The sequence below is a fragment of the Acomys russatus genome, chromosome 19, assembly GCF_903995435.1.
Source record: "Acomys russatus chromosome 19, mAcoRus1.1, whole genome shotgun sequence".
Taxonomy (NCBI): Eukaryota; Metazoa; Chordata; class Mammalia; order Rodentia; family Muridae; genus Acomys; species Acomys russatus.
The window spans coordinates 12,491,692-12,517,786 of NC_067155.1; the positions used below are offsets into that span (position 1 = coordinate 12,491,692).

Sequence of the window (26,095 nt, forward strand, 5' to 3'; positions counted from 1 at the left end):
TACAAAAAATGGAAAAAAGTTACATGGTAGAAATTGTTAGGTACCACTCAGGTACAGCCAGCATATTTATTCACAGCTGCAATACTGGCATAAACATGTACAACAACCAGCCAGGAAATAAAGAGAGAAGCCATTTCCAAAGGGAGACAAATACATCAACATAGTATACGGACATGCAAAGGCCTTAAGAACTAAGGTTGTTGGACAAACATATAGCCAACTCTCAGAATGTATGCGAACTCATTTTAGGAGCTACAAATTTCTGGATGTTCTGAGTCCCCTGTTAACATGGTGCAATATTTTCAAAGAGACAAACATATTTTATATGATTAAATATATTCTGGGAATGACTAATTCACATAAGACCGATGGTTTCTAGACACCAGTCATCCATGTGAAGTGAGGAAGAGTGACAGGGGAGGGTACTGTCAATCTTTCCTACTGGACATAACTTGCATCTAAATGGTTTTGACGCACAGTTTCTTTGAGGCACAGATGTAAAATCTATCGCAATGGTCCCCTGAATTATCACACATAATAGAAACATAAGGAACATTGATAAATTCTTTTTATTTTTTATTTTATTTATTTATTTATTTATTTATTTATTTATTTATTTTTATTAATTTATTCTTGTTACATCTCAATGTTTATCCCACCCCTTGTATCCTCCCATTCCTCCTCCCCCCCATTTTCCCATTATTCCCCTCCCCTATGACTGTTCCTGAGGGGGATCACCTCCCCCTATGTATTCTCATAGGGTATCAAGTCTCTTCTCGGCAACCTGCTGTCCTTCCTCTGAGTGCCACCAGGTCTCCCCCTCCAGGGGACATGGTCAAATGTGAGGCACCAGAGTACGTGAGAAAGCCATATCCCACTCTCCACTCAACTGTGGAGAATGTTCTGACCATTGGCTAGATCTGGGTAGGGGTTTAAAGTTTACCGCCTGTATTGTCCTTGGCTGGTGCCTTAGTTTGTGTGGGACCCCTGGACCCAAATCTGCCTATCATAATGTTCTACTTGTAGGTTTCTAGGACCCTCTGGATCCTTCTACTTTGCCATTCTCCCATGCTTCTCTCATCTACAGTCCCAATAGGATGTCTTCCCCTCTGTCCCAGTTTCCTGGTAAGTGAAGGCTTTCGTGAGACATGCCCCTTGAACTAGTATGCAGATATAAGTGAGTATATACCATTTGATTCTTTCTGCTTCTGGGTTAACTCACTCATTATGATCATTTCTAACTCAATCCATTTATCTACAAATTTCGGGAATTCCTTGTTTTTAATAGCTGAGTAGTATTCCATAGTGTATATGTACCACATTTTCTTTGTGCATTCTTCTACTGAGGGACATTTAGGCTGTTTCCACGTTCTGGCTATCATGAATAAGGCTGCTATGAACATGGTTGAGCAAATTTTCTTGTTGTGTGCTGGTGCATCTTCTGGGTATATTCCAAGGAGTGGAATAGCTGGGTCTTGAGGAAGCCCTATTCCCATTTTTCTGAGATACACCAGATAGATTTCCAAAGTGGCTATACTAGTTTGCATTCCCACCAGCAATGAAGGAGTGTTCCTCTCTGCCCACATCCTGGCCAGCATGTGGTGTCGCTTGAGTTTTGGATCTTAGCCATTCTGACGGGTGTAAGATGGAATCTCAGAGTTGTTTTGATTTGCATTTCCCTGATGACTAAGGAGGTTGAGCATTTCTTTAAGTTTTCTCAGCCATTTGATATTACTCTGTTGAGAGTTCTCTGTTAAGTTCCAAGCCCCATTTTTCAATTGGGTTATTTGGTTTGGTGGTGTTTAGCTTCCTGAGTTCTTTATATGTTTTGAATATTAGACCTTTGTCAGTTGAAGGGTTGGTGAAGATGTTTTCCCAGTCTGTAGGCTGTCGCTTTGTTCTCTTGACAGTGTCTCCAGCCTTACAGAAGCTTCTCAGCCTCATGAGGTCCCATTTATTAATTGTTGACATTATGGCCTGGGCTGTTGGTGTTCTGTTCAGGAAGTTGTCTCCTGTGCCGATATGTTCCAGGCTCTTCCCTACTTTTTCTTCTAAATGACTTAGTGTCTCTGGTTTTATGTTGAGGTCTTTAATCCACTTGGATTTGAGTTTTGTGCAAGATGACAGATATGGATCCAGTTTCATTTTTTTTACACATAGACCTCCAGTTAGACCAGCACCATTTGTTGAAGATGCTACCCTTTTTCCATTGAATGGATTTGGCTTCTTTGTCAAAAATCAAGTGACCATATGTGTGTGGATTCATATCTGGGTCTTTGATTCGATTCCACTGATCAACCAGCCTTTTCTTGTGCCAGTACCATGCTGTTTTAATTACTATTGCTTTATAGTACAGTTTGAGATCAGGTATGGAGATTCCTTCGGAGCACCATTCATTGTACAAGATTGTTTTAGCTATTCTGGGTTTTTTTGTTTTTCTATATGAAGTTCAGAATTGAACTTTCAATGTCTTTAAAAAATTGTGTAGGTATTTTGATAGGGATTGCATTGATTCTGTAGATTGCTTCTGACAGGATGGCCATTTTTACTATGTTAATTCTCCCAGTCCATGAGCAAGGAAGATCATTCTATCTTCTCAGGTCATCTTTAATTTCTTTCTTCAGAGTTTTGAATTTTTTTTCATACAAGTCCTTCACTTGCTTAGTTAGAGTAACTCCTAAATATTTTATATTGCTTGTGGCTAATGTGAAGGGTGTGGTTTTCCTAATTTCTTCCTCTGCAAGCTTGTCATTTGTGTATAGGAAGGCTACAGACTTTTTTGAGTTAATTTTGTATCCAGTCAATATGCTGAAGGTGTTTATCAGCTGTAGGAGTTCTCTGGTGGAATTTTGAGGGTCACTTATGTACACTATCATATCATCTGCAAATAGGGATAATTTGACTTCCTCCTTTCCCATTTGGATACCCTTGATCTCCTTTTGTTGTCTTATTGCTCTGGCTAGAACTTCGAGTACTATATTGAGGAGATATGGAGAGAGTGGGCAGCCTTGCCTTGTTCCCGATTTTAGAAGAATTTCCTTGAGTATCTCACCATTTACTTTGATTTTGGCCATTGGCTTGCTGTATATAGCCTTTATTATGCGAGGAAAGTGCCTTGTATCCCCGATCTCTCTAAAACTTTAAACATGAATGGGTGTTGAATTTTATCAAATGCTTTCTCTGCATCTAAGGAGATGATCATGTGGTTTTTTTATTTTCAGTTTGTTTATATGGTGGATTACATTGATGGATTTCCGTATATTAAACCATCCCTGCATGCCTGGAATGAAGCCTACTTGGTCATGATGAATGATATCTTTGATGTGTTCTTGTATTCGTTTTGCAAGTATTTTATTTTAGTATTTTTGCATCGGTGTTCATAAGAGAAATTGGTCTGAAATTCTCTTTTTTTGTTGAGTCTTTGTGAGGTTTAGGTATTAAGGTGACTATGGACTCATAGAATGAATTTGGTAATGTTCCATCCATTTCTATCTTTTGGAGTAGCTTGAATAGTATAGGTATTAGCTCACCCTTGAAGGTCTGGTAGAATTCTTCCGTGAAGCCATCTGGCCCTGGGCTTTTTTTGGTTGGGAGACTATCAATGATTGCTTCTATTTCTGTAGGAGAATTGGGACTATTTAGCTTTGTTTATCTGTTTTTCATTCAACTTTGGCAAGTGAAATTGATCAAGAAAATCATCCATTTCCCTTAGATTTTCAAATTTTGTGGCGTATATGCCTTCAAAGTAGGATCTTATGATTCTTCGTATTTCTTCAGTGTCCTTTGTCATGTCTCCCTTTTCATTTCTGATTTTGTTGATTTCAATACTATCTCTCTGCCTTTTCATTAGTTTGGTTAATGGTCTGTCTATCTTGTTGATTTTCTTAAAGAACCAGCTCTTGGTTTTATTGATTCTTTGGACTGTTTTCTTAGTTTCTAATTTGTTAATTTCATCCCTGAGTTTGATTATTTCCAGGCGTCTACTCCTCTTGGGTGTTTCTGCTTCTTTTTTTCCTAGGGCTTCCAGTTGTGTCGTTAAGATGCTTATGTGCGATGTTTCCAATTTCTTTTTAAAGGCACTTAATGCTATGAATTTTCCTCTTAGCATTGCTTTCAGTGTATCCCACAAATTTGGGTATGTTGTTTCTTTATTTTCATTGAATTTCAGAAACTCCTTGATTTATTTCTTTATTTCTTCCCTGACCCAGGTGTCATTTAGCAGAGAGTTGTTTAGTTTCCACGTACATGTAGGCTTTTTGTTATTTCTGTCGTTGTTGAATTGCAGCCTAAGAGCATGGTGATCTGATAGGATACAAGGTATTATTTCAATCCTCTTGTATCTATTGAGGCTTGCTTTGTGACCTATGATGTGATCAGTTTTGGAGAAGGTTCCATGGGGTGCAGAGAAGAAGGTATATTCTTTCTTGTTTGAGTGAAAGGTTCTATAGATATCTCTTAGATCCATTTGACCCATGGCATTGGTTAATGATGTTATTTCTCGGCTTAGTTTCTGTTTCAATGACTTATCCTTCAGTGAGAGTGGGGTGTTGAAGTCTCCCACTATTATTGTGTGGGGGTCGACGTACGGTATAAGCCTTTTTAGCAGATCTTTTACAAATGTGGGTGCCCTTGTATTGGGAGCATACATGTTCAGAATTGTGATGTCATCTTGGTTGATTTTACCTTTGATGAGTATGACATGTCCTTCCTCATCCCTTTTAATTAATTTTGGTTGGAAGTTTATTTTGTTCGATATTAAAATAGCTACGCCTTCTTGACACTTGTGACCATTTGCTTGGAACATTTTTTCCAGCCTTTTACCCTGAGGTAATGTCTATCATTATGGGTGAGATGTTTTTCTTGAATTCAGAAGAATGTTGGATCTTGTTTATGCACCCATTCAGTTAGTCTTTGTCTTCTTATTGGAGAATTGAGACCGTTGATGTTGAGAGACATTAATGACCAGTGAGTATTAAGAGTCTTAATTTTGATGTTGTTTCAAGTCGAGTGTTTGTGTAGTTGTGTTTTTGTAATGGTCTAATTATGTATTTCCTGAGTAGTTTTGTTGCAGCTTGACCCTTTGGGATGGAGTTTTTCTTCTAGTACCTTCTGTAAAGCTGGATTTCTGGATAGGTCCTGTTTGAATTTGTTTTTGTCATGGAATATTTTGTTTTCTTCATCAATGGTTATTGATAGTTATGATGGTTAAAGTAGTCTGGCCTGGCATCTGTGGTCTCTTAGGGTTTGCAGGATCTTTGTCCAAGCCCTTCTGGCTTTTATGGTCTCTGCTGAGAAGTCGGGTGTAATTCTGATAGGTTTGCCATTAAATGTTATTTGGCCCTTTTCCCTTGCATCTTTTAATATTTTTCTTTGTTCTATATGTTTTGTGTTTTGATTATTATGTGATGGGCAGTTTTTCTTTTCTGGTTAATTGTATTTGGTGTTCTGTAGGCCTCTTGTATGTTTATAGGCATCACTTTCTTTAGATTTGGGAAATTTTCTTCTATGATTTTGTTGAGAATAGTTTCTGGGCCTTGGAGTCTGATATCTTCTCTTTCTTCAATGACTATTATCCTCAGATTTCTTCTTTTCATGGTGTCCTTAATTTCTTGGATGTTTTGTGTCAGGAGTTTTCCAGATTTGGCATTTTCTTTAATGGATGCTTCAAGATCTGTGATTGTATCTTCTAGACCTGAGATTTGTTCTTCCATCTCTTGGATTCTGTTAGAAAAGCTCACCCCTTTCTTGCTCGCCTTCTTCTCTGAGGTCTCACGTTCTCGTTTTTCTTCTGTCTGGGTGTTTATCATTGAATCCATTTTCATTTTCAGATCTTGAACTGATTTTTTTATTTCTTTCATCTGATTTTTTGTATATTCCTGAGTTTCTTCAATTGCCTCTTCATAGGTCTTCAGAGCTTGAACCGTTTTATTTATTTCTTTCATCTGGTTGTTTGCATTTTCCTGCAATTTTTCCAGGTCTAGTCTATGTGCTTCTTTTATGTCTCTCACCTGTTTGGCTGCATCTTCCTGCATTTGATTATGAATTTTATTTGTTTCCTCCATTATCATCCTCATTACTAAGGATTTGAGGTCATTTTCTTGTATTTCCATTGTATTTGAGTTCTCTGGGTTGTTTTATTTGGGATAGCTGGAAGCTGGAATACAACATGTTATTTTGGGTCTTTTTTGCATATGCGTTTACACTGTCTTTTAGATGTGTTTCCGTCTTTGTTTTTGTTGGGTAGCTTCCAGAGTTGGATGGAGGAAATCTGATGATAGATTCACTTGTTTTCTCATGGTTTCCCTAGGCTGGGAGCTCTAATGCTTCACTGGTGTGGATGTTAGGAGGTCAGCCCTGTCGTTTTGGACTCTCACAGCCAGTGATCCTCAGCTCCCCTGTGCTGTGGGTCCTGCAATTGTTCTCGGTCTCTGAATGAGCTTTGGGTCAGGCCAAGGTATCCACAGCCTTCTGTGCCCCCTGCCAAGTCCAGCCAGGAACACTGGGCCCAAACCACGGCCCGAACTCAGCTAGATTCTCAGGGCCTGAACCGTCTGCCAAGCTCAGCTAGTGATTCTGGGCCCAAAATGCACACAGGGTCCAGCCAGAATTTTTTGGCTGGGACTGCGCGCCAAGCTCAGCTATGGGTTTTGGCCCAAAGTGCGTGCTGTGGTCAGTTATTGACTCAGGGCCCGAACTGTCCATCAAGCTCAGTCAGGAATTCTGGATTCAAACTGCACACTGTGTCCAACCAGAGTCTTAGAGCCGGGACTGTGCCAAAAGCTCAGCTAGACTGACTGGGCCCAATCTGTCTGCCAAGCACAGTTAGGGACTCTGGCCCCAAACTGCACGCCGAGCTCCACCCGAGTCTCCGGGGCGGAATTGTGCACTGAGCTCAGCCAGGGTCTCTGGTCTCACACTGTGCGCTGAGTTCAGCCCAAGACTCTGGGCCTAAACTGCATGGATAGTCCAGCCAGAGTCTTAGGGCCGCTGAGGCTGTGCGCACTGCTCAGCTAGAGTCTCTGGGTCCAATCTGCACAGCAAGTCTAGCTAGGGCCTCTGGGCTGAATCTGTGTGCTGACCTCAGCCTATCAGCACCCCTGAACTGCCTGCCGAGCTGAGGTAGTGTCTCAGGCAGAACTGCTTGCTGAGCCAAGCCAGCACCTCCGGTGGAACTGAGCACTCTGCCTAGCCTGTGCCACAGCAGGAGAACTGTGGCTGTGCTGAGCTAGCGCCTCTGGTGGAGCTGAGCACTCAACCCAGCCTGTGTCACAGCAGGAAAACTGCGACTGCGCTGAGCTAGCACTCCTGGTGGAACCGAGTGCTCCACCCAGCCTGCGTCACAGCAGGGGAGTTGCCGCTGAGCTGAGCTGGTGCCTAGGGTGTAACTGAGCACTTGGCCCAGCCTGCATCCCAGCAGGGGAGCTGTGGCTGCGCTGTGCTAGTGCCTCCGGCAGAATTTGTTGCTGTGCTGAGCCAGCGTCTCCACGGCACTGTGCACTGAGCTGAACCCAGGACTCTGGGGCCGAACTGTCCGCCAAGTCCAGTCTGGGTCCCAAGGCACCACGTGACCCAAATCCTGCCCAGAGTCCCCTCTCCCCTAGCAACTCCCACTGGCCACCATACCAATCGCCTCCATTGGAAGGCTCTGAGCTGCAAACCTCAGCCACCGCTGCTGCTGATGCTGTTGATGCTGATGCTGCCTCTGCCGCTGCTGCTCCGATCTGAGAAAATCTGTGCTCCTCCTGTGTGCAGTGGCACGCAGGTCCTCTGCACCCTGGTCCCTTCAAACCGTGGAGCACTCCCGCTGCCGTGGTGTGGGGACCTCGGTATTCCTTGCTCAGAAATCTGTGCAATTCCCTGAATTGTTCACTGGAGACTCCAAACATGGTCCACACTGCTCGCTGCCATCTTGGATCTCCCTATTTCTTTCTTTCTTTCTTTCTTTCTTTCTTTCTTTATTATATATATGAGTACACTGTCTTCATGTACATCAGAAGAGGGCATTGGATCATAACACAGATGGTTGTGAGCTACCCATGTGGGTGCTGGCAATTGAACTCAGGATCTTTGGAAGAGTTGCCAGTGCTCTTAACCACTGAGCCATATCTCCAGCCCCACCTAATGATTTTTATGAGGCCACAGTCAGTAAGTGACTGTGACTAAACCACAGAAATACTGAGTAATGAAAGAGAATTACAGACCAATTTCCTCATAAACACTGATTCTGTAATATTCAATAAAATACTTCCAAAATAACTAAAAGAACACAATCATAAACATCACCCACCATGAGCACATAGGCTTCCTACTAGAAATTCAGGCATTGTAAATATGTGAAAATCTGTCAATGTAATAGAAATAAATTGACAAGGAAAACCCACACAATCATCGTGTTAGATGCTGGAAAAAGACCTTTGAGAGAAATCCAACACCTCTTCATGATAAAAGGTGTTGGGAAGATCAAGGATACATGGTGCATACCTACACATAGTAAAAGCTAGCCACAGGAAGCCAATAGCCAACATCAAATTGAAGGAATTCAATTAAAATCAGGAACAAGACAAAGCTGTCCATTCTCTTCATATCTATTTCATATTGTCCTTGTAGTTTGAGGTTAAACAGTAACACAGCTAAAGGAGATAATGGAGATGCAAGCTGGAAAGGAAGAAGTCAAAGTAAAGCAGAGAGCAGTGAGGCTATCTCTGTGCTGAGTGCTCCGACCTGTGAATATCTGAATGTTAGTAGCCTAGCATTCCATGAAGAAGCAAGCTTGAGATGATCACCAGTTCTATGCCAGGGGCCCCAGATAGGAAGCTAGCCTGAGGCAACCGAGTCCATTACTTTACAGGCCCAGGCAAGCCTCCAGGATAGGGAGAAGGTTGGAGACTAGAGGAACCCCCCCTATGATATCAGGCCCAGGTAGCGGTGAGCCTGAGATAGAATATCCTTGCATGGGGTTACTTGGGTGGGTCGAGGAAGGATCAAGCACTAGATGACCACCAGACCATTGTCAGCAGGCTTGAACTAGGAGCTACACTAAGTTGACCACAAGTCCAGTGCCATGCAGACCTAGGGGCAGGGCAGATCTTGCCTGAGATGACCCCTACCTGGTGCCGTAGCAGTGGGGCATAGCACTGCTAAGACCACACCTGAGATGACCCCAGACATGCAAAGGCCATAGCTCCACTTAATGGAGAGGTGGTGGAGAAATGGAAGAGATAGAGAAAGAGAGGGATGTTGACACAATGAAGAGAGGCAAAACTAGAGACTTGGGTGGTGAGAAACAGCCTGACGTGAGTATCCAGTGATGCCACCTGGGACCATGGTGGGGTCCTCACCTGTACTGTCACTGGGGATCATGTCTGGGTCCTTGGTCCTGCAGCAGCAGGGATCTGTTACAAACAAAGCCCAGGCAGATTTTCCTGGTCTAGGCTGCTACCCAGAAACATGTTGATGTTTGAAGGCTGTGCAGAAGTGGCCCACCCCTCCCATTGGCATTTTGGGAGAGCTGGTTCTAGGGCATGATCTAAAGAGAGCTGTTCCTGTCTGTAGCCAGGTGCAGTACTTGGGAGAATGGGCCCTGCACATTGTGGGATTTGCAGATGAGCTGACCCTAAGAATAGTAGCATAGACCAGCTGGGGTTACCACTTGTCTCCTGTGCAGTGCTGTGGGTGAGAGAGAGATACTATCTTGCCTTCTCATCCCTCATGACCTGTGGCAGGTGGGAGACCCTGGGGCCCTGGAGTCAAGAGAAAAGGAGAGCTGGTCCTGCACCTCACCAGCTGCAGCAATCTGGAGAGCAAGCCCTGCACCTCGCCTAGTGGCATGTTTGAGAATGCCCCAAGAACATGGGAGAGGGGGCCCTGCAACCTGTCTGTTGAATGGTGACATGTGTAAGGGAGATATGCCCTCCTTGCCCCTTGCCACTTATGGCAGGCATAAGAGCTAGACCCTACATCATCAGAGCAGGAGAGCTGTCCCTTTCACTCACCTTTTGGAGCACTCAGAAGAGCAGGCCCTGTCTTAATCTTGGGAGCACAGTAGAGCTGGTGCTATAGGTGTGGGTTGTGGGTGAGCTGCCCCAAGAGCATGAGTGTGGGAGAACTAATACAGCTTCTTGTCTGCTGTGTGGTGGTATTAGTAATAGAGAGATCCTCTCACCTATTTGTCTTCACCACCAGTGGTAGGAAGGACAGCTGGCCTGGTCATCAGAACAGGAGAGATGTCCCTTCCCTGCACCTGCTGTATCACTAGGGAAAGCTAGCCCTGTCTTTTTCTTGGGAAGCACAATAGAGTTGGACCTGGATGTGAGCGAAGGAGAGCTGGACCTGTGGTGGCACAGATGAGGGAGAGATATCTCATCCCATTTATGGCAGGTGAAAGATATGGCTGCAGGGACATGAGAGTGGGAGAACTGTCCATGTCCCTCACTGGCTACAATACGCAGGAGAGTGGTCCTTATACCTCTCCTGGGCAGTAGTGTAGAACTTTTCCCTAGGAATGCTTGTAATACATAGGTATAGATATAGAAAAAACATCTTCACATTTAAAATATAAGTAAATATGGCTGGAGAGATGGCTCAGTGGTTAAGAGCCCTGTCTGCTCTTCCAAAGGTCCTAAGTTCAATTCCCAGCAATCACATGTTGGCTCATAACCACCTATACTGAGATCTAGTGCCCTCTTCTGGTGTGCAAGTTCACATGTAGGCAGAACACTGTATAAATAATAAATAAATCTTAAAAAATATAAACAAATCTCAACAAAACATGTCAAACAATAATTTCTGACAGAAAACCTGTTCCACAGGGATCCTTCATACTATGGATGCAGCACAGGAGTTTATGAGCATCTCTGAAGTTCAGCCTCTTTTGCTGTGCTTTCAATACTCCCATCGCCAGGGTTGCTTGATTTCTACTTCTCTAATCCAGATGTCATATCGCTTTTCATATTCTACCCACATTTTCATGGGTTACGAAGGACCCTACAATTAGCAATGAAGATTCATGGTAGAGAAATAATGTATGGTGCTGATTCCACTTCCCAACTTTAGGTTCCTTTACTCATTTTCTAGAAATGTCTGTGAGTTTTTTCTTTTTTTTTTTTTTTGGTTTTTCGAGACAGGGTCTCTCTGTGTAGCCTTGGCCATCCTGGACTCACTTTGTAGACCAGGGCTGGCCTCGAACTCACAGCGATCCGCCTGCCTCTGCCTCCCGAGTGCTGGGATTAAAGGCGTGCGCCACCACGCCCGGCTCTGTCTGTGAGTTTTTGAGATGATCTCTTTTAGTGCTCTGACCAATATAGTAGTCACACAGACAAAAAGTTAATGAGGTTCCAATAGAGTTAAATGTAAACATAGATCAAATAGATGACATACATCTCCAGGATATTTTACTCAAACAGTATGGGGTACATAATCTTCAAAGCATACCATACGTCTTGTCTAGGTATAACATTAGAGAACAGAGAAAGCTTCAACAATTATGAGTAATTTGATATAAAATATCATATCCTGTTGTAGTGCAATGGGGTAAAGACAGAAATTAACAGCAAGAGAAACAACAGAAAATATAAAGACACATGGAGAGTAAACAGCACATCCATGAGTACTCAATAGCTCAGAAGAAAATTAAGATCCGATGTAAAAGGTCCTTTAATTGAACAAAGTGAGTCACAAAATGTCAAAAGCTATGGGATATAATGAAGGCCATCCTAAGAGGTATGTTTGCAACTCCCAATGCCTATGTTACAAAGAAATTGCAATTCTAAACAAGTAACTTAATGTATCTTAAGACCTTGTAGAAATTCAAACCAGTACAGGAAAGAACAATGTCAGGGCATAAATAAATGGACACCTACTACAATACATAATGATATAAAGAGCATATGAAGTAAGTGGTTTTTAAAATGGATAAGATTAACAAATTCTTAACTAAATTAATCAAAACGAAGTGCTAGTAGATGCAAAATATTGAGATTAGAGGTGAAAAGGTACATCATCAAATCCTGAAACCCAAGAGGACATACCTAAGAAATTCACATTTCATCAATTCAGGGCATATGAAATAAATGTATGGATTTCCAAAAACCATGTTACGGTACATGATTGGGCACGTACATGACAAGAAATGAGATTGAAACAGTAATAAAATGTTTCAGCCTCTGGAGAGATGGCTCAACACTTAAGAGCACTTGGTGCTCTTCAAGAACACCTGGGTTTGATTCCCAGGGTTTACATGGCAGCTGAAAAATCATCTGTAACTTCAGTTCCAAATGAATCTGAGACCATATTATGACCTATATATATGTGGTGCACACATATAAACTACAGTACCCATAAAATATAAAAATTTCTGAAAGAAATCGGAGAACAAAGTACAAGACAATGAAATCATCACAGAATTTTTCCATATCTTTACTTAGTTAAAAAAATTTGTTTACTTGACATATACATGTCTTGGGCTTGCATTTATGTCTTGGACCACTTTCATGTCTGGAGCTTGTAGATATCAGAAAAGGGTGTTTTGTGTTCTGGATCTAGAGTCACAGATAGTTGTGAGCCACCATTTGTCTGTTGGGAATCAAATTATACTGCCCTTGCTCTTAACTACTAAGCCATCTCATTGGTCCTCTAGCATATCTTTGAAAAGAACAAAACCCAGTTATTCTCCAGTTATTATATAACTTAGACAACTTTTCTCCAAAGCTAGCATCATATTGATAGCAAATCCAGAAAGATACACAGTAAAAAAAGAAAATTATAGATTTTTTTCATTTTTAGCATTTCTTTATTCATTCATATTACATCTCAATTGTTATCCCATCCCTTGTATCCTCCCATTTCTCCATCCCTCCCACTTTTACCCTATTCCCCTCCCCTATGACTGTGACTGAGGGGGACCTCCTCCCACTGTATATGATCCTAGGGTATCAAGTCTCTTCTTGGTAGCCTGCTATCTTTCCTCTGAGTGCCACTGGGCCTCCCGATCAAGGGGATGTGGTCAAATATAGGGCACCAGAGTTTGTGTGAAAGTCAGTCTCCACTCTCCACTCAACTGTAGAGAATGTCCTGTCCCTTGGCTAGATCTGGGTAGGAGTTCGATGTTTACTGCACATATTGTCCTTGGTTGGTGCCATAGTTTGAGCAGAACCCTTGGGCCTCGATCTGCCCATCATAGTGTTCTTCTTGTAGGTTTTTAGGGCCCTCTGTATCCTTTTATTTTCACATTATGCCATACTTCTCTCACCTAGAGTCCCAATAGGATGTTCTCACCTCAATCCCACTTTCCTGGTAAGTGAAGACTTTCATGGGACATGCCCCTTGGGCTAGTGTCCAGTTATAAGTGAGTATATATCATTTGAGTCTTTCTGCTTCTGGGTTAACTTAACTTCCTTGGGTGGAGATTTCCTTCTAGTGTTTTCTGTGGTGCTGGATTTGTGGATAGATATTGTTTAATTTTGGTTTTGTCTTGGAAAATCCTGTTTTCTTTACCTATGGTGATTGAAAATGTTTCTGGCTATAGTAGTCTGGAGTGCCATCTGTGGTTTCTTGGAGTCTGAATGACATCTGCCCAGGCACCTCTGGCTTTTAGAGTCTCTGCTGAGAAGTCAGGTATGACTCTTATAGCTCACCTTTATTTTGCTTACATTTTCCCTTGCTGCTTTTAGTATTCTTTCCTAGTTGTGTGTGTTTAGTGATTCAGTTATTGTGTGGCATGGGGAGTTTTTTTTGGTCCAATCTACTTAGTGCTCTGTAAGCATCCTTTACATTTATAGGTATATATTTAGCTAGGGACATTTTCTTATATCATTTTGTTGAAAATATTTTTGGACCTTTGAGCTGCAAATCTTCTCATATTCCTATCATTCTTAGGTTTCTGTTTTTTTCTCTGGTCTTCTGGCCTAAGTAGACTGTGGTTCTGGTCATCAAGTAGTCTTCAGTTCCAGTACAGTGTATGTACTGGGCTTTTTGTGGCCAGTGTGATGTCTCGGGGCTGAGGGTGGCAAAGTTGCCTTTGTGGTCCCTAGAACCAGAGTAGCCTCCACAAAAGCAGAGTGATCTTGTGAGAGATATGGGCCAGAATTTGTAACCTAAGAGAGGGGTACAATTTGGGGCTGGTTGTGTGTGCTTTTAAGAAGAGTTGGAAGGCTTGGGACAGGTCATACCTGGAATCCCTGGTGCTGGCATAGCCTGCAGGAAAGCAGCAGGAGTTGGGGGTTGTTTTGTTTTTGTTTGGATGCTGCAAGGGTGGAAGGAAGATATGAATAGTTGAAGAGGTGAGTTGGGTTGGGGTTTACAGTGTGAAATTCACAAAAAATCAATAAAAAGTTAAAATAAATCAATAGTTTAAATAGAAGAAGAAAAATAATCAATTAAGTAGTATTATAAAGTCATTGGGGAAGGATGTTTCCTGACATCTAATAGACCTGTCAGAGACATTCTTCACCCACAGCATAGAGCCATTCACCATGTGAGACTGATCTGGGAGGGAGAAGAGGTCTGAAATGCTAGTCCCCATCCATGGGGTGTTTTCTCCTCTCTTGTAAGATACAGGAAATGTGAGTATGTTTCAAAAGCCTGGTGGCTCCTTTATATAGGGACTGTGGTAAAAATTTATGAAAGAGATAAGAAGTCATGAATTTGAGTAAGCAGAAATAAACTTTCCTTTAAAGATATTTTGTCCCCTGGAAAGTCCTTTGGACTATGTAAGATTGTGATGGGCTGGGAGAATTGTAGTCACATTCCAGGCTGGATCCATAGTTGGACAATAGAAATCAGGGAAGAGGACAGACTAGAGATGAAACTTCAAGTCGGGAAGTTTAGGATTTGCTGATACCCAGGGACACAAGCTGGGAACCAACTACTGTATCTTTTCAGAAGATCAAAATATTTCAAATACAATACTGGTGCTGTCAGTTCAGGGTTCCATTTAGAAAGGATTATGATTTTCTTGTCTATCATCCTACTGTGACCAGTGGCAAAGTTATGTATTAAGTCTCATTTTCAGAAATGATGTTGAGGATAGAGTCCTGGTGAGGCTGGATGAGGCTTCGCATTGACAAGGTAAGACTGTTTGGCAGATCAGTTAGAGACTGCATAGAAAATGGCTGAAGTGTTTCCCTTGTGGTAGTTTAAATGAGAAATGTCCCCCGTACATCTCAGCCATATAAACTCTAGGTCCACAGCTGGTGGTGCTGTTTGGTGAGGTTTAGGATGACCTCTGCAGGAAGATGGGCACTTGGGCAAATGTTGAGAGTAGAAACCCTTGCAGCATTTCCAATTCAGTCTCCCTGAGTTGTGCCTGTAGTTCAAGAGGTGAAGACCCTGGCTTCCTGCTGATACCACAATGCTTGTAGCTTGCTGCCATGCTTCCCTGCTTGGTGGACCATAAACCCTAATAAATTATTTTACTGTAGGTTGGCTTGATCATGGTGTTTTATCACAGGAAAAAAGAAACTAAATTAATCTTTGCCTCATCTCAGAGGAGGTGGGGTTGTTTTCATGGAGTAAACAGAAAAAAATCTAAATATGGAGTCACTACAGACAATATGTCTGTCTTTAAAAGGCTATAGTTGATCTTAAAGCCATGTCAACCTCGAAAAATACCATCCAGCCAAGGCTAGGAGTGTATAGAATAAGCAGGTGCTTCTGTGCCAAGCACATAGCTGGGTTCCAGTGCTAGAACATCATACATACTGACATGAACTTAATTGTAGACAATCTTAAAGATTCTACGGAAGTTTCTGGAACTCATGAGCAAACATACCCACCAGAGCTGTACTTCGGTAAACCTATATTGACCACAATTAAAAGCCCTGTTTTGTTATGTGCATTGAGACATAAGTAGATGGAGTTCACTGTGATGGATTTTTTCTTTTATTTTAATTATTTTATTATTTATTTATTTATTTATTTTTACGTGTACATTTATATTATTAATGTATATATAATAAACTACCTATAGCAAGAAGAACCATGAAGCAATCAGGAATCATATAAATATAACATTCTTGGTGTTTTGGCTATTTGTATTTGACGGTCTTGAGGAAAACATGTTATCTTGGTGTCTCTAAAATTCTGAATGTAAATAAAGATCTATCATATCTCATCATTAAGTTGAGGAGTAGTTTCACTAATCTACTTTTTGTTCTATCTTCTCTATATATTTCTATTTTCCCCTTCTTTCTTTTCTTTTTTCCCTTTTTAAGTAATTATTTCATATTACATCTCAATAGTTTTCCCATTCTTTGTATCCTCCTATTCCTCCCTCCCTCCTGCTTTCCCCTTACTCCTCTCCCATATGACTGTGACTGAAGGGGATTTACTCCACCTGTATATGCTCATAGGGCATCCAGTCTCTACTTGGTAGCCTGCTATCCTTCCACCAGGCCACCAGGCCTCCTCATCAAGGGGACATGGTCAAGTATGGGGCACCAGAGTTTGTGTGAAAGTCAGTCCCCACTCTCCACTCAACTGTGGAGAATGTCCTGTCAATTCACTAGATCTGGGTGGGATTCGATGATTACTGCATGTATAGTCCTTGGCTGGTGTCATAGGTTGAGCAGGACCCCTGGGCCCAGATCCGCCCATCATAGTGTTCTTCTTGTAGGTTTCTAGGACCCTCTGGATCCTTCTATTTCCCCATTCTCCCATGCTTCTCTCACCTAGAGTCCCAACAGGATATCCTACCCTCTGTCCCACTTTCCTGATAAGTGAAGACTTTCATGGGACATTCTCCTTGGACTAATGTCCAGATATAAGTGAGTATATACCATTTGAGTCTTTCTGTTTCTGAATTAACTCACTCATTATGATCATTTCTAGTTCAATCCATTTGTCCACAAATTTTGGAAATTCCTTGTTTTTAATAGCTGAGTAGTATCCCATAGTGTAAATGTACCACAGTTTCTTTATTCAATCTTCTACTGAGGGACACTTAGGCTGTTTCCATGTTCTGGCTATTATGAATAAGGCCACTATGAACATGGTTGAGCATATGTCCCTGTTGTGTGCTGGAGCATCTTCTGGGTACATTCCAAGGAGTGGAATAGCTGGATCTTGAGGAAGCTTTATTACCAGTTTTCTGAGATAGCACCAGATAGATTTCCAAAGTGGTTGTATTAGTTTGCATTCCCACCAGCAATGAAGGAGTGTTCCTCTTTCTCTACATCCTCGCCAGCATGTGGTGTCACTTGAATTTTTGATCTTAGCCATTCTGATGGGTGTAAGATGGAATCTCAGAGTCATTTTGATTTGCATTTCTCTGATGACTAACGAATTCTACTAGACCTTCAAAGAGGAGCTAATACCAATACTCTTCAAGCTACTCCAATAGAGAGAAATGGATGGAACATTACCAAATTCTTTCTTTGAGGCCACAATCACGTTGATACTTAAACCTCACAAAGACCCAACAAAAAAGGAGAACTTCAGACCAATTTCTCTTATGAACATAGACACAAAAATACTCGCAAATGAATATAAGAACATATCAAAGATATGACCATGTAGACATGTAGACATTCATCATGACCATGTAGACTTCATTCCAGGCATTCAAGGATGGCTTAATATATGGAAATCCATCAATGTAATCCACCATATAAACAAACTAAAAGAAAAAAAACTACATGATCATCTCCTTAGATGCAGAAAAGGAATTTGACAAAATCCAACACCCCTTCATGTTTACAGTGTTAAAGAGATCGGGGATACAAGGCACATACCTAAACATAATAAAGGATATATACAGTAAGCCTATAGCCATTATCAATTTAAATTGAAAGATACTCAAGGAAATTCCTCTATAATCGGGGACCAGACAAGGCTGCCCACTATCTCCATATCGCTTCCATACAGTTGTTGAAGTTCTAGCCAGAGCAATAAGACAATACAAGGAGATCAAGGGTATCCAAATGGGAAAGGAAGAAGTCAAATTATCCCTATTTACACATGATATGATAGTGTACATAAGTGACCCCCAGAATTCCACCAGAGAACTTCTACAGATGATGAACACGTTCAGCAAATTGGCTGAATACAAAATTAACTAAAAAAAAAGTAGTCTTCCTATATACAAATGACAATCATACAGAGGAAGAAATTAGGAAATCTATACCCTTCACGTTAGCCACAGGCAATATAAAATATCTAGGAGTTACTCTAACCAAGCAAATGAAGGACTTGCTTTAAAAAAACATTAAGTCCACAGTGATAGATTTTAAAAATGCTTTGAGAATTGACAATGTTGATGGCCATACGACAAGATGAATGTGCTACATGCCACTTAATTGCCCACTTTGAAATGACCAAAGTGGAAAATCTCATATATGTCTCAAAATAAATGTTAACAGGAAAAAGAATTTTGTACAACATCACACCGTGAAAGCCACTGTCAGAGTAGAGTCCAGTCATGTCTTTGGGACTGTTTTTACATCTGTGCATCAAGCAAACTGCATCAAAACCATTTAGATTCAAGTTATGTCCAGTAGAAAAGATGGACAGCACCTTCACCTGTCACTCTTCCTCACCTCACATGGATGACTGGTGTCTCAACAGCATCAGACTTATGTGAATCAGTTATTCACAGAATGTGCTTAAGTATATAAAAATGTGTTTATCTCTATGAAAACATCACACCATGTTAACAGGGGACTCAGAACACCCAGAAGTTTGGAGTTCCTGAAAAGAGTTTTCATAGTGTCTGAGGGTTGGCTATATGTTTGATCCACAATCTGAGTTCTTAATGCCTTGGTCTGTTTGCTTACTATATTGATGTATTTGTTCCCCTTTGGAAACTGAGTCTCTCTTTATGTCCTGGCTGGTTGTTGTACATGTTTATCTCAGGATTACAGGTGTGACTCAACATGCTGCCAGAACCTGAGTGGTACCTAACAATTTCTACCATGTAACCTTTTTACAATTTTTTTATCCAATTGATAAAGAAATGTCCCCAATCTGCTATAGGATGAGAGAAGAGGGGTCACTCATTCATAACAGCCAGGCTGAGTGGGAGACTGGTCTGCAAACTAACTGGGTTGGAGACCTCACACCGATACTCTCCAGCATCCTCCATCCTCACAGGATCTATGGTGAGCTGGCACTTTGTCGGGGACAGCGTCATCCTCTCTGTGAGCTGCAGATTCTGGTTATTGAAGAACCACTGGATGTCAACTGAGAGACAAGTGAGGATGACAGAGCTCTGGACTCTGATTGTGGTGTTGGTGACATGAATACAGGTCCGTGTCACAGGCTCTATGAAGAAACAGAGGAGGGGACCAAATGACAATCATCCTTCAGAGAGCGCAACCAGACCCTCTGTAGTCAACAGACACCTCAAAGAGCCTCCATGGTGGAGACACTGGGACTGTGACAACAGACAAATTTCTTCTGATTTGAACCTTCCACTCACAGCCTGTGTGACTCTGATTCTGACACAGAGTCTGATGTGCCTCAGTTTTCCTATACTTGGACACATGGTACATAATCATTGCTGTGTCCATGAGCTATACTTAGATATGAGCAATAGGCTGACCTTGGGATTGGAGCAGCTGCTCAAATAAGCAACATCTGTTACCATTTACCTGCAGAAGAGAATTCCCTGGGCTGGACCCATGAGGACAGTGAGCTTCTGGAGAACCATCTCCTCTGTCCCTCTCCTTGAGAACATGTCCTTCCCATAAGTCTCTTAAGCCCATCATAACAGTTTGCTTATGACCTGTTATCTCTCCACTGCGACTCAAGAAACAGAGATGTCCAGATGGGCTACATCACTGCAGCTGTCATGGTGGTGCACATTTGCTCCCACACTCTATGAGACTCGGAGAGTCAGTAAAGCCCTGTTCCCTATCAGCTCTAACAGGAAGTTCAATTCTAGCCCAGAAGAGATGATTACTTGGGACATGTAGAGTTGAATCTGTGACAGAGACCTGGACCCTTGACTTCCTGATGTTCACCTCACAATAAGGAAGCCATAGTTCTCTCATCTAGTTGCTACCTGACATCTGCAGACTTTTTCTCAGGGCCACATTTATGGTGAGAGCCCCAAGTGTCTGAGGCTAACTGGCACCCTTGAGCTGAATTACCCAACACAGATCTTCCTCTGTAGATGGAGTCAGGTGAGGTATTCTTATATATTTCAGTATTTCTACTCGGTGTGTGTCCTACAATGAGTGCTCAAACTCCAATGTAGAGACACAAAGTAGAGGGGAGGCAGGCATAGTCCACACTTGACAGTCCTGTGTGTCTAAAGGGAAATCAACCCCACCAGCACCCAGATGTCACAGAGAATCACTTATTGTATATGTGGAGCTGCCCGTATGTGTCCCGAGTTTCAAGCTGCATATTTATGGTCTGTAGGGTGTATAATCCAATGTCCTTCTGGGTGACATTGCGTAGTAGCAGTGACCCATTGGGGTACACTGTCTCTCTCCCACTGTATGCAGGCCCCAGCATACTTCTATTCGTGGTTATTTCATTCCATGAAATTAAATTTTTGTGGAGAATGGCTACCCCTTTGTACCAGGAAGAGGATCGAAGTTTCTCTGGGATATTATGAACAAGTAGGAGAGCGTTGCTCCCATCAACAATGTTGAGAGGCACTGGTTCGATAATGAGCTGCCCAGTGATGGAAGGGTGAACACAGGCTAAAAGGGAGGGTAGAAGGGAAAAGACAGAGATTTTATCAACATTGAGACTTTTATCATTGGTGAAAAGATGGGCCTGAAAGCCTAAATCTATCACTCAGAGGAGGTTAGGAGTGTTTGTCCACTCAGAGGAAGTAAGCAAATAACAGTTTGATGTACCTGATCATATCACTTCCTCTATGTTGAAATTGCTCCTCATGTTGTTTCTACCCTCAGTGTGCTCACATGCCTGCTTACTCTAGGAAAAAATGGGAGGGGGTGCCTTCCCTGACCTCTTATTCCCCTACAGTCCCCCAGGCTTCTTCTTTTGACCTCTTAAATATTCTCCTTTCCTTGTTCCAAACAACCAATTACTTCATGTCAGTGAGAGATTTATTCTCTGTCTTACAGTCCACTAGAGCTAGGGTCTTGTTAGGAAAAACTAGTTTTATGGTTCTGGAAGGTCCAGAGGTTCGATGGGCTCAGATGCATGTGGGTGGTGAGAAGAGATGATGGCATACACCTTTAATCCCAGCATTCAGGAGAGAGAGGCAGGTAGGTCTCTGTAAGATAAAGGTCATCACGGATAGCCAAGGCTACCAAGAGAAACTGTGCCTCAAAACACACAAAAAATGAGTGGTGAATGAACGTCCCCGGGCCTTGCAAGTCCAGATGTTAATGAAATTCTCATATCTGGATGTATAAATACTGCTTAAACCTCCAGCTCACGTTAACCTATTTACTTGAGGCGAGTGGGTGTGTGGGTGTAGGTGTGTATGAATATATGTGTTTGTGAATTATGTATGCAAACCTATGTGCTTGTCACAGCACCTATATTGATGTCAGAGTACAACTTAAGAGAGTTTTCCCTATCCTTCCCCCAGGCTCTGAGCTCCCCTCCTCTTCCCCTACCATCCAGCAGTATTGTCAGCAGGGTGGTTCAGCAGGAGACACTACCAGAGACTGTGCCCTTTGCAAGGAAATACAGAATGGGGCTCCATGGCCCCTGATGCTTGCTCTGCCCTCCATCTGTGGAGAACAGCATTTGATCTAGCCCTATCTCCAGCTGTCCAGCTCTGCTGTCTTCCTCCCTCTGAGCTCAGCCTCCTAACACACAGGAGGCCTTCCCAGGGTAATGTTGACTGCTGTCAAGGATGATGTCCTAGACCCATCTCTGTACCTTCCACACATATTTCTGACTGGTTCCAATTTGGAGGATAGATAGATAATACATAGATCGATTGATAATAGATAGATCGATGATAAATGACAGACAGATAGATGATATAGAGATGATGTAGAGATAGATAAGATAGGGAGAGAGAGAGAGAGAGAGAGAGAGAGAGAGAGAGAGAGAGAGAGAGAGAGAGAGATGTTTCAGTCCTCCAGACCACACACATGCAACAAGGCTGATGGTCATCTCTGTGTCTTTTGACAGCAACAGCTCACCCGAGGGCTGCCCTTTCTGTGTTCTAATATGTCCTTTATAACAGAATCCTACCTGAGCACTTAGTTTGTCCTGTGTTCTCAAGGATCTGCAGGGTCCTGCCAGAAGGTGACATGACTGGAAGGAGACCAGCCAAGTGATGCCATGGGAAAGGGACAGAGCCACTATCACTGGAGTAACCAGTCAGAGAGCATTGTCATGAATCCCAGGAGCTTCATGAGTCCAGGAATTGTGCTTGCAAGTGTGAAGCAGGAGGTGACCTGAGTTTTGAAGAGAGGACACTGACTCTATCTGCCTAGGGAGATTTTGAGGGGACCCTTCATCTTCCTGTGCTTGCTGAGCCATGCATTGTGTCAGCCCATGCCCTTCCTGGGATGCAGATGTCCTCTGTCTAGATTTCCCCATGGGAGGTGCCAGGAGAGAGATGTGACTACACAGGACCCTCTGGCAGGGTAGTGCTGCTTAGAAACCCAGGAGCAGCCAGTAGGTCTGAGAAGGTTGAGCCAGAGACCTCAGGTCTGTAGGGATGGGAGTGGAAGCCAGGCTACAGTTAATCTCTTGGCTCCTGGAAATAATTTTCTGGGTGGTGAGTGTGTGTCCTCCTATAGTCACCTAGTGATTACTTGGGGAACTGCACCTCGGGTCTGGGAGCTGTGCAGATGAGCATCTCTGTTACAAGGTGCTTGCAGGAGAGAATTCCAGAGCTGGACCCCTAGAACAATTACTTGCAAGGAGGACTTGTGACTTTTACTCCGGCCCTTGGGGGCCCCGACCTTCCTGTGGGATCTCCTGAGGCCATCAGGACAGATAGCTAATGGTGGGAACACCTTTCCAGCTATTCTCCCTGCTGAGTCACTGGAGAAGATGACCAGAGGACCTACTGTACCCATGGTTCTCATGGCAGTGTGCTGGCTGGTTCCAGAGGCCAATAAATCCTTGTCCCATGTCAGCTCTAATAAGAAGGCAAGACCAAGCAGTGAGATAAAGCTTCTAATGTCATCTGGAGTTCTGCCAGGGATAGAGATTTGGTCTCTGTGAGGAACCCAGGGCTTCTTCAGCCAGGGTCTGCCTGACTCCCAGAGACTTCCTCAGGTCCATGGGCACAGTGAAGGACCCAAGTGCATAGGCTGAGTCTAACATCCTTGAGCTCAGTTTACCCCAGGAAAAGTGAGGGGTTCTGATCTAATGCTGTTGGTCTACCCCATGTGTGTCCTGTAGTAAGTGCCCAATTCCCAGTGTGGAGACACAATGCCAAGATTATCTATGTATCTATGTATCTATGTATCTATGTATCTATGTATCTATGTATCTATGTATCTATCTATCTATGTATCTATCTATCTATCTATCTATCTATCTATCTATCTATCTATCTATCTATCTTGCAGTGTCCAGACCTCACAGTTCACTGTATAAAGCAGGAAACAACATACCATACCCTAGAAACCACTTACTTATTTGAAGTTGAGTGTGTGTTGTTGCAATTTTGAATCCACTGTTTACAGTTTCTAGTGTGTAGAATCCTGTATCTTTCTCAGTGACATTCTGGAGCAGCAGGGATCCGTTGGTGTACACTGTCATTTTTCTGCTGTATGCAGGCCCCCTGATGATGTAATTTGTGGCTCTGCTGTATTGTACAATTTTAAAATGCTGGTTTTTATATGCAGATTTGTACCAGGAAAAGGCTTGCTGATCTTGTGGCAGATTATGAATGTGGAGAAGAACATTTTCCCCTTTACCAACAGCCTGTGGCACTTGACCAATCATGAGTGGGGAAGAGTTGAGATGGTTACAGCAAGTAGAAAGGGAGGCTGGAACATAAAGGAGAGAAATACATTAGATGGGATCATTGTATTTGATGGAAAGATGGCAACCCCCATACTGACCATATGGATTGTCTCATCACTCAGCCAAGAGATACAAGTGTGGATGAGTCTATCTCACGTGGTGTAGGTCAGCAACATGACATCTTCCATTCCCTCAGTGCCCTGGATTGTGTCATCTCCACTGCACGAATCTCTATCCTGAGGTTTCTCCACGGTTTCCAGGCACTGCACACATTCATGCACACTCTAGGTTGGGATTATGCCTACTCTGAATTTCTTTCTCCACAGATCCATCTTTATTATCTGACTTTTGTTCAGTTTCCTTTGTGGCTTCAGTCAACCCCTGACTCAACCTTCTAGGTGTTCCTGCAGCTTACAGTTCTAGGGATCAGTGAAGGCAGGGAGCAGTCTGGTTTTCCCGGCAGACTCAAGTCTTGGAAAATGCTAAGAAACTATTCTGGCTAGCTTTTTGAGAGCTTCACACAAGCAAGGGTAGATCTGAAACTAGGCAAAGTGACATACACCACACGTGTAATCCCAACACTCAGGAAGGCAGAACCAGGCAGATATCTATGAGTTTGAGGTCCGCCTGGTCTATAAAGTGAGGGCAGGAAATCCAAGGCTACACAGAGAAACTGCCTAGAAATACCAAAATTTAAAAGACAAGGAGTAGATATGAAAGATGGAACACAAATAAAAAAATGCCACTTCTGATTGATATAGGAGGGTACAGTTCATTGCAAGCAGTTCCACTCCAATCCTAAGGGATGCTGGGGCTACAAGAAACAAGGCTAAACATGTAATGAGGATCAAGCCAGTAAGCAGCACTCCTCCACGCTCTCTGCAACAGTTCATAGATTTGATTTATGACTCTCACTTTTGGAGACTATAACCACACCAGTCTGACATGGACAACCAAAACGATTGTTCCCTGTCAGTGATTAGAGGTATTAACTAATAATCCAGCCTTGGCAAAATGCTCCCTAGAATCACTAGAAATTGAAACTATGGTGGATGAGTACAGCCAGGGTTTCCTGGTGGCCACCTCTCTTAGGATGCCATAGTTTTCCCCAACCAGCCCCTACCTGATGCCCACTGGATCTTTCTTATCAAAACAGCATTGAGATCCCCAGAAGACTGGATGGTGTCTGACATCCTAGGCTGAGTTACTTTCCATAAAAACCTTATCTGATACATTAGTAGAGTCTGAACTATGCCCATTTGTCTCCACCATGTGTGTCTTGCTCCAAGTCCTCACACCTCAACATGGAGACAGTATTCAAATACCAGAAGACACAGCACTATGTTTATGAGCCCCACCCAACACTGACTGATCACAGACAATCACTTACCATCCACCTGGAGTTGCGCATGCCTCACTTGAGCTTCCAGATCTGTGCTCAGAGTGCGCAGGGTGTAGAATCCAGTGTCATTCCAGGTGACATTGTGGATCAGCAGGGACCCATTGCTGTACACTGTCTCTCTACCACTGTGTGAAGGTCCATCCACACTTGAATTATTGGCTGTTACATACCAAGAGACCTCTTGGTCCTTGAACACAACCAGCCCTTTGTACCAGAAAAGCATTCAAAGATTGCTTGGGAGGTTATGAACAAGTAGAAGAACACTTCGCCCTTCAGCAACACGGGGTGGCACTGATTCAATACTGAACTGAGCAGAGGTGGGAGAGTGTCCACAGGGCAAAAAGGAGGCTAGGAGGGAAGTGAGACATCCATCAATATTGGGACCTTTTAATTCCACTAAGATGAGGCCCTGTGTCCTGAGCAGATGTGTCCATTGCTCTGAAGAGGTGTGTGGGTGAGGGTCCTGTCCTACTTAGTGGAGGTCAGCTCAGTACCTGCACTTGTCATTTAATCTGTATGGCGCTCTCTCCTCAGATGTCAACATGGCCCTGGCTCACTGTGCTTTGAACCCTGTTCACACTCAATGTAAATTGGTGGAGGAGTGATGCCTCATTGACTTCCTTCCCCTTGGACTTCGTGCCTGGGCTCTCTGAATCTTGTTGTTGTTTTTCTTTAATGGCTACAGTACCCACGTGACTTCATCTTTTAGCTTCTGCCACTGGCTTCTCTTCCAGTATACTTGGAATAGAGTCTTGTGAGAATCATTTTCTGTCTTAAATATTCTTGTGGAAAAAATGGTGCCTAGAAAAAACTCAAATACCTCTTAGGAATGAA

At 42.7% G+C, this 26,095-nt stretch overlaps 1 protein-coding gene and 1 pseudogene across 1 annotated transcript in view; one reads left to right on the top strand and one right to left on the bottom strand.

The window, feature by feature from the left end:
- The first annotated feature begins 8,654 nt into the window (after nucleotides 1-8,654).
- On the top strand, nucleotides 8,655-8,754 carry LOC127204045 (uncharacterized; annotated as a pseudogene).
- A 10,228-nt stretch (nucleotides 8,755-18,982) lies between these two features.
- Nucleotides 18,983-26,095, bottom strand: part of LOC127203654 (carcinoembryonic antigen-related cell adhesion molecule 3-like) — a 17,899-nt gene continuing 10,786 nt past the window's right edge. Inside the window, 4 exon segments of the mRNA XM_051162478.1 lie at nucleotides 18,983-19,252; nucleotides 20,284-20,645; nucleotides 23,526-23,882; nucleotides 25,250-25,609. Coding sequence (XP_051018435.1) covers nucleotides 18,983-19,252; nucleotides 20,284-20,645; nucleotides 23,526-23,882; nucleotides 25,250-25,609 — 1,349 coding nt within the window.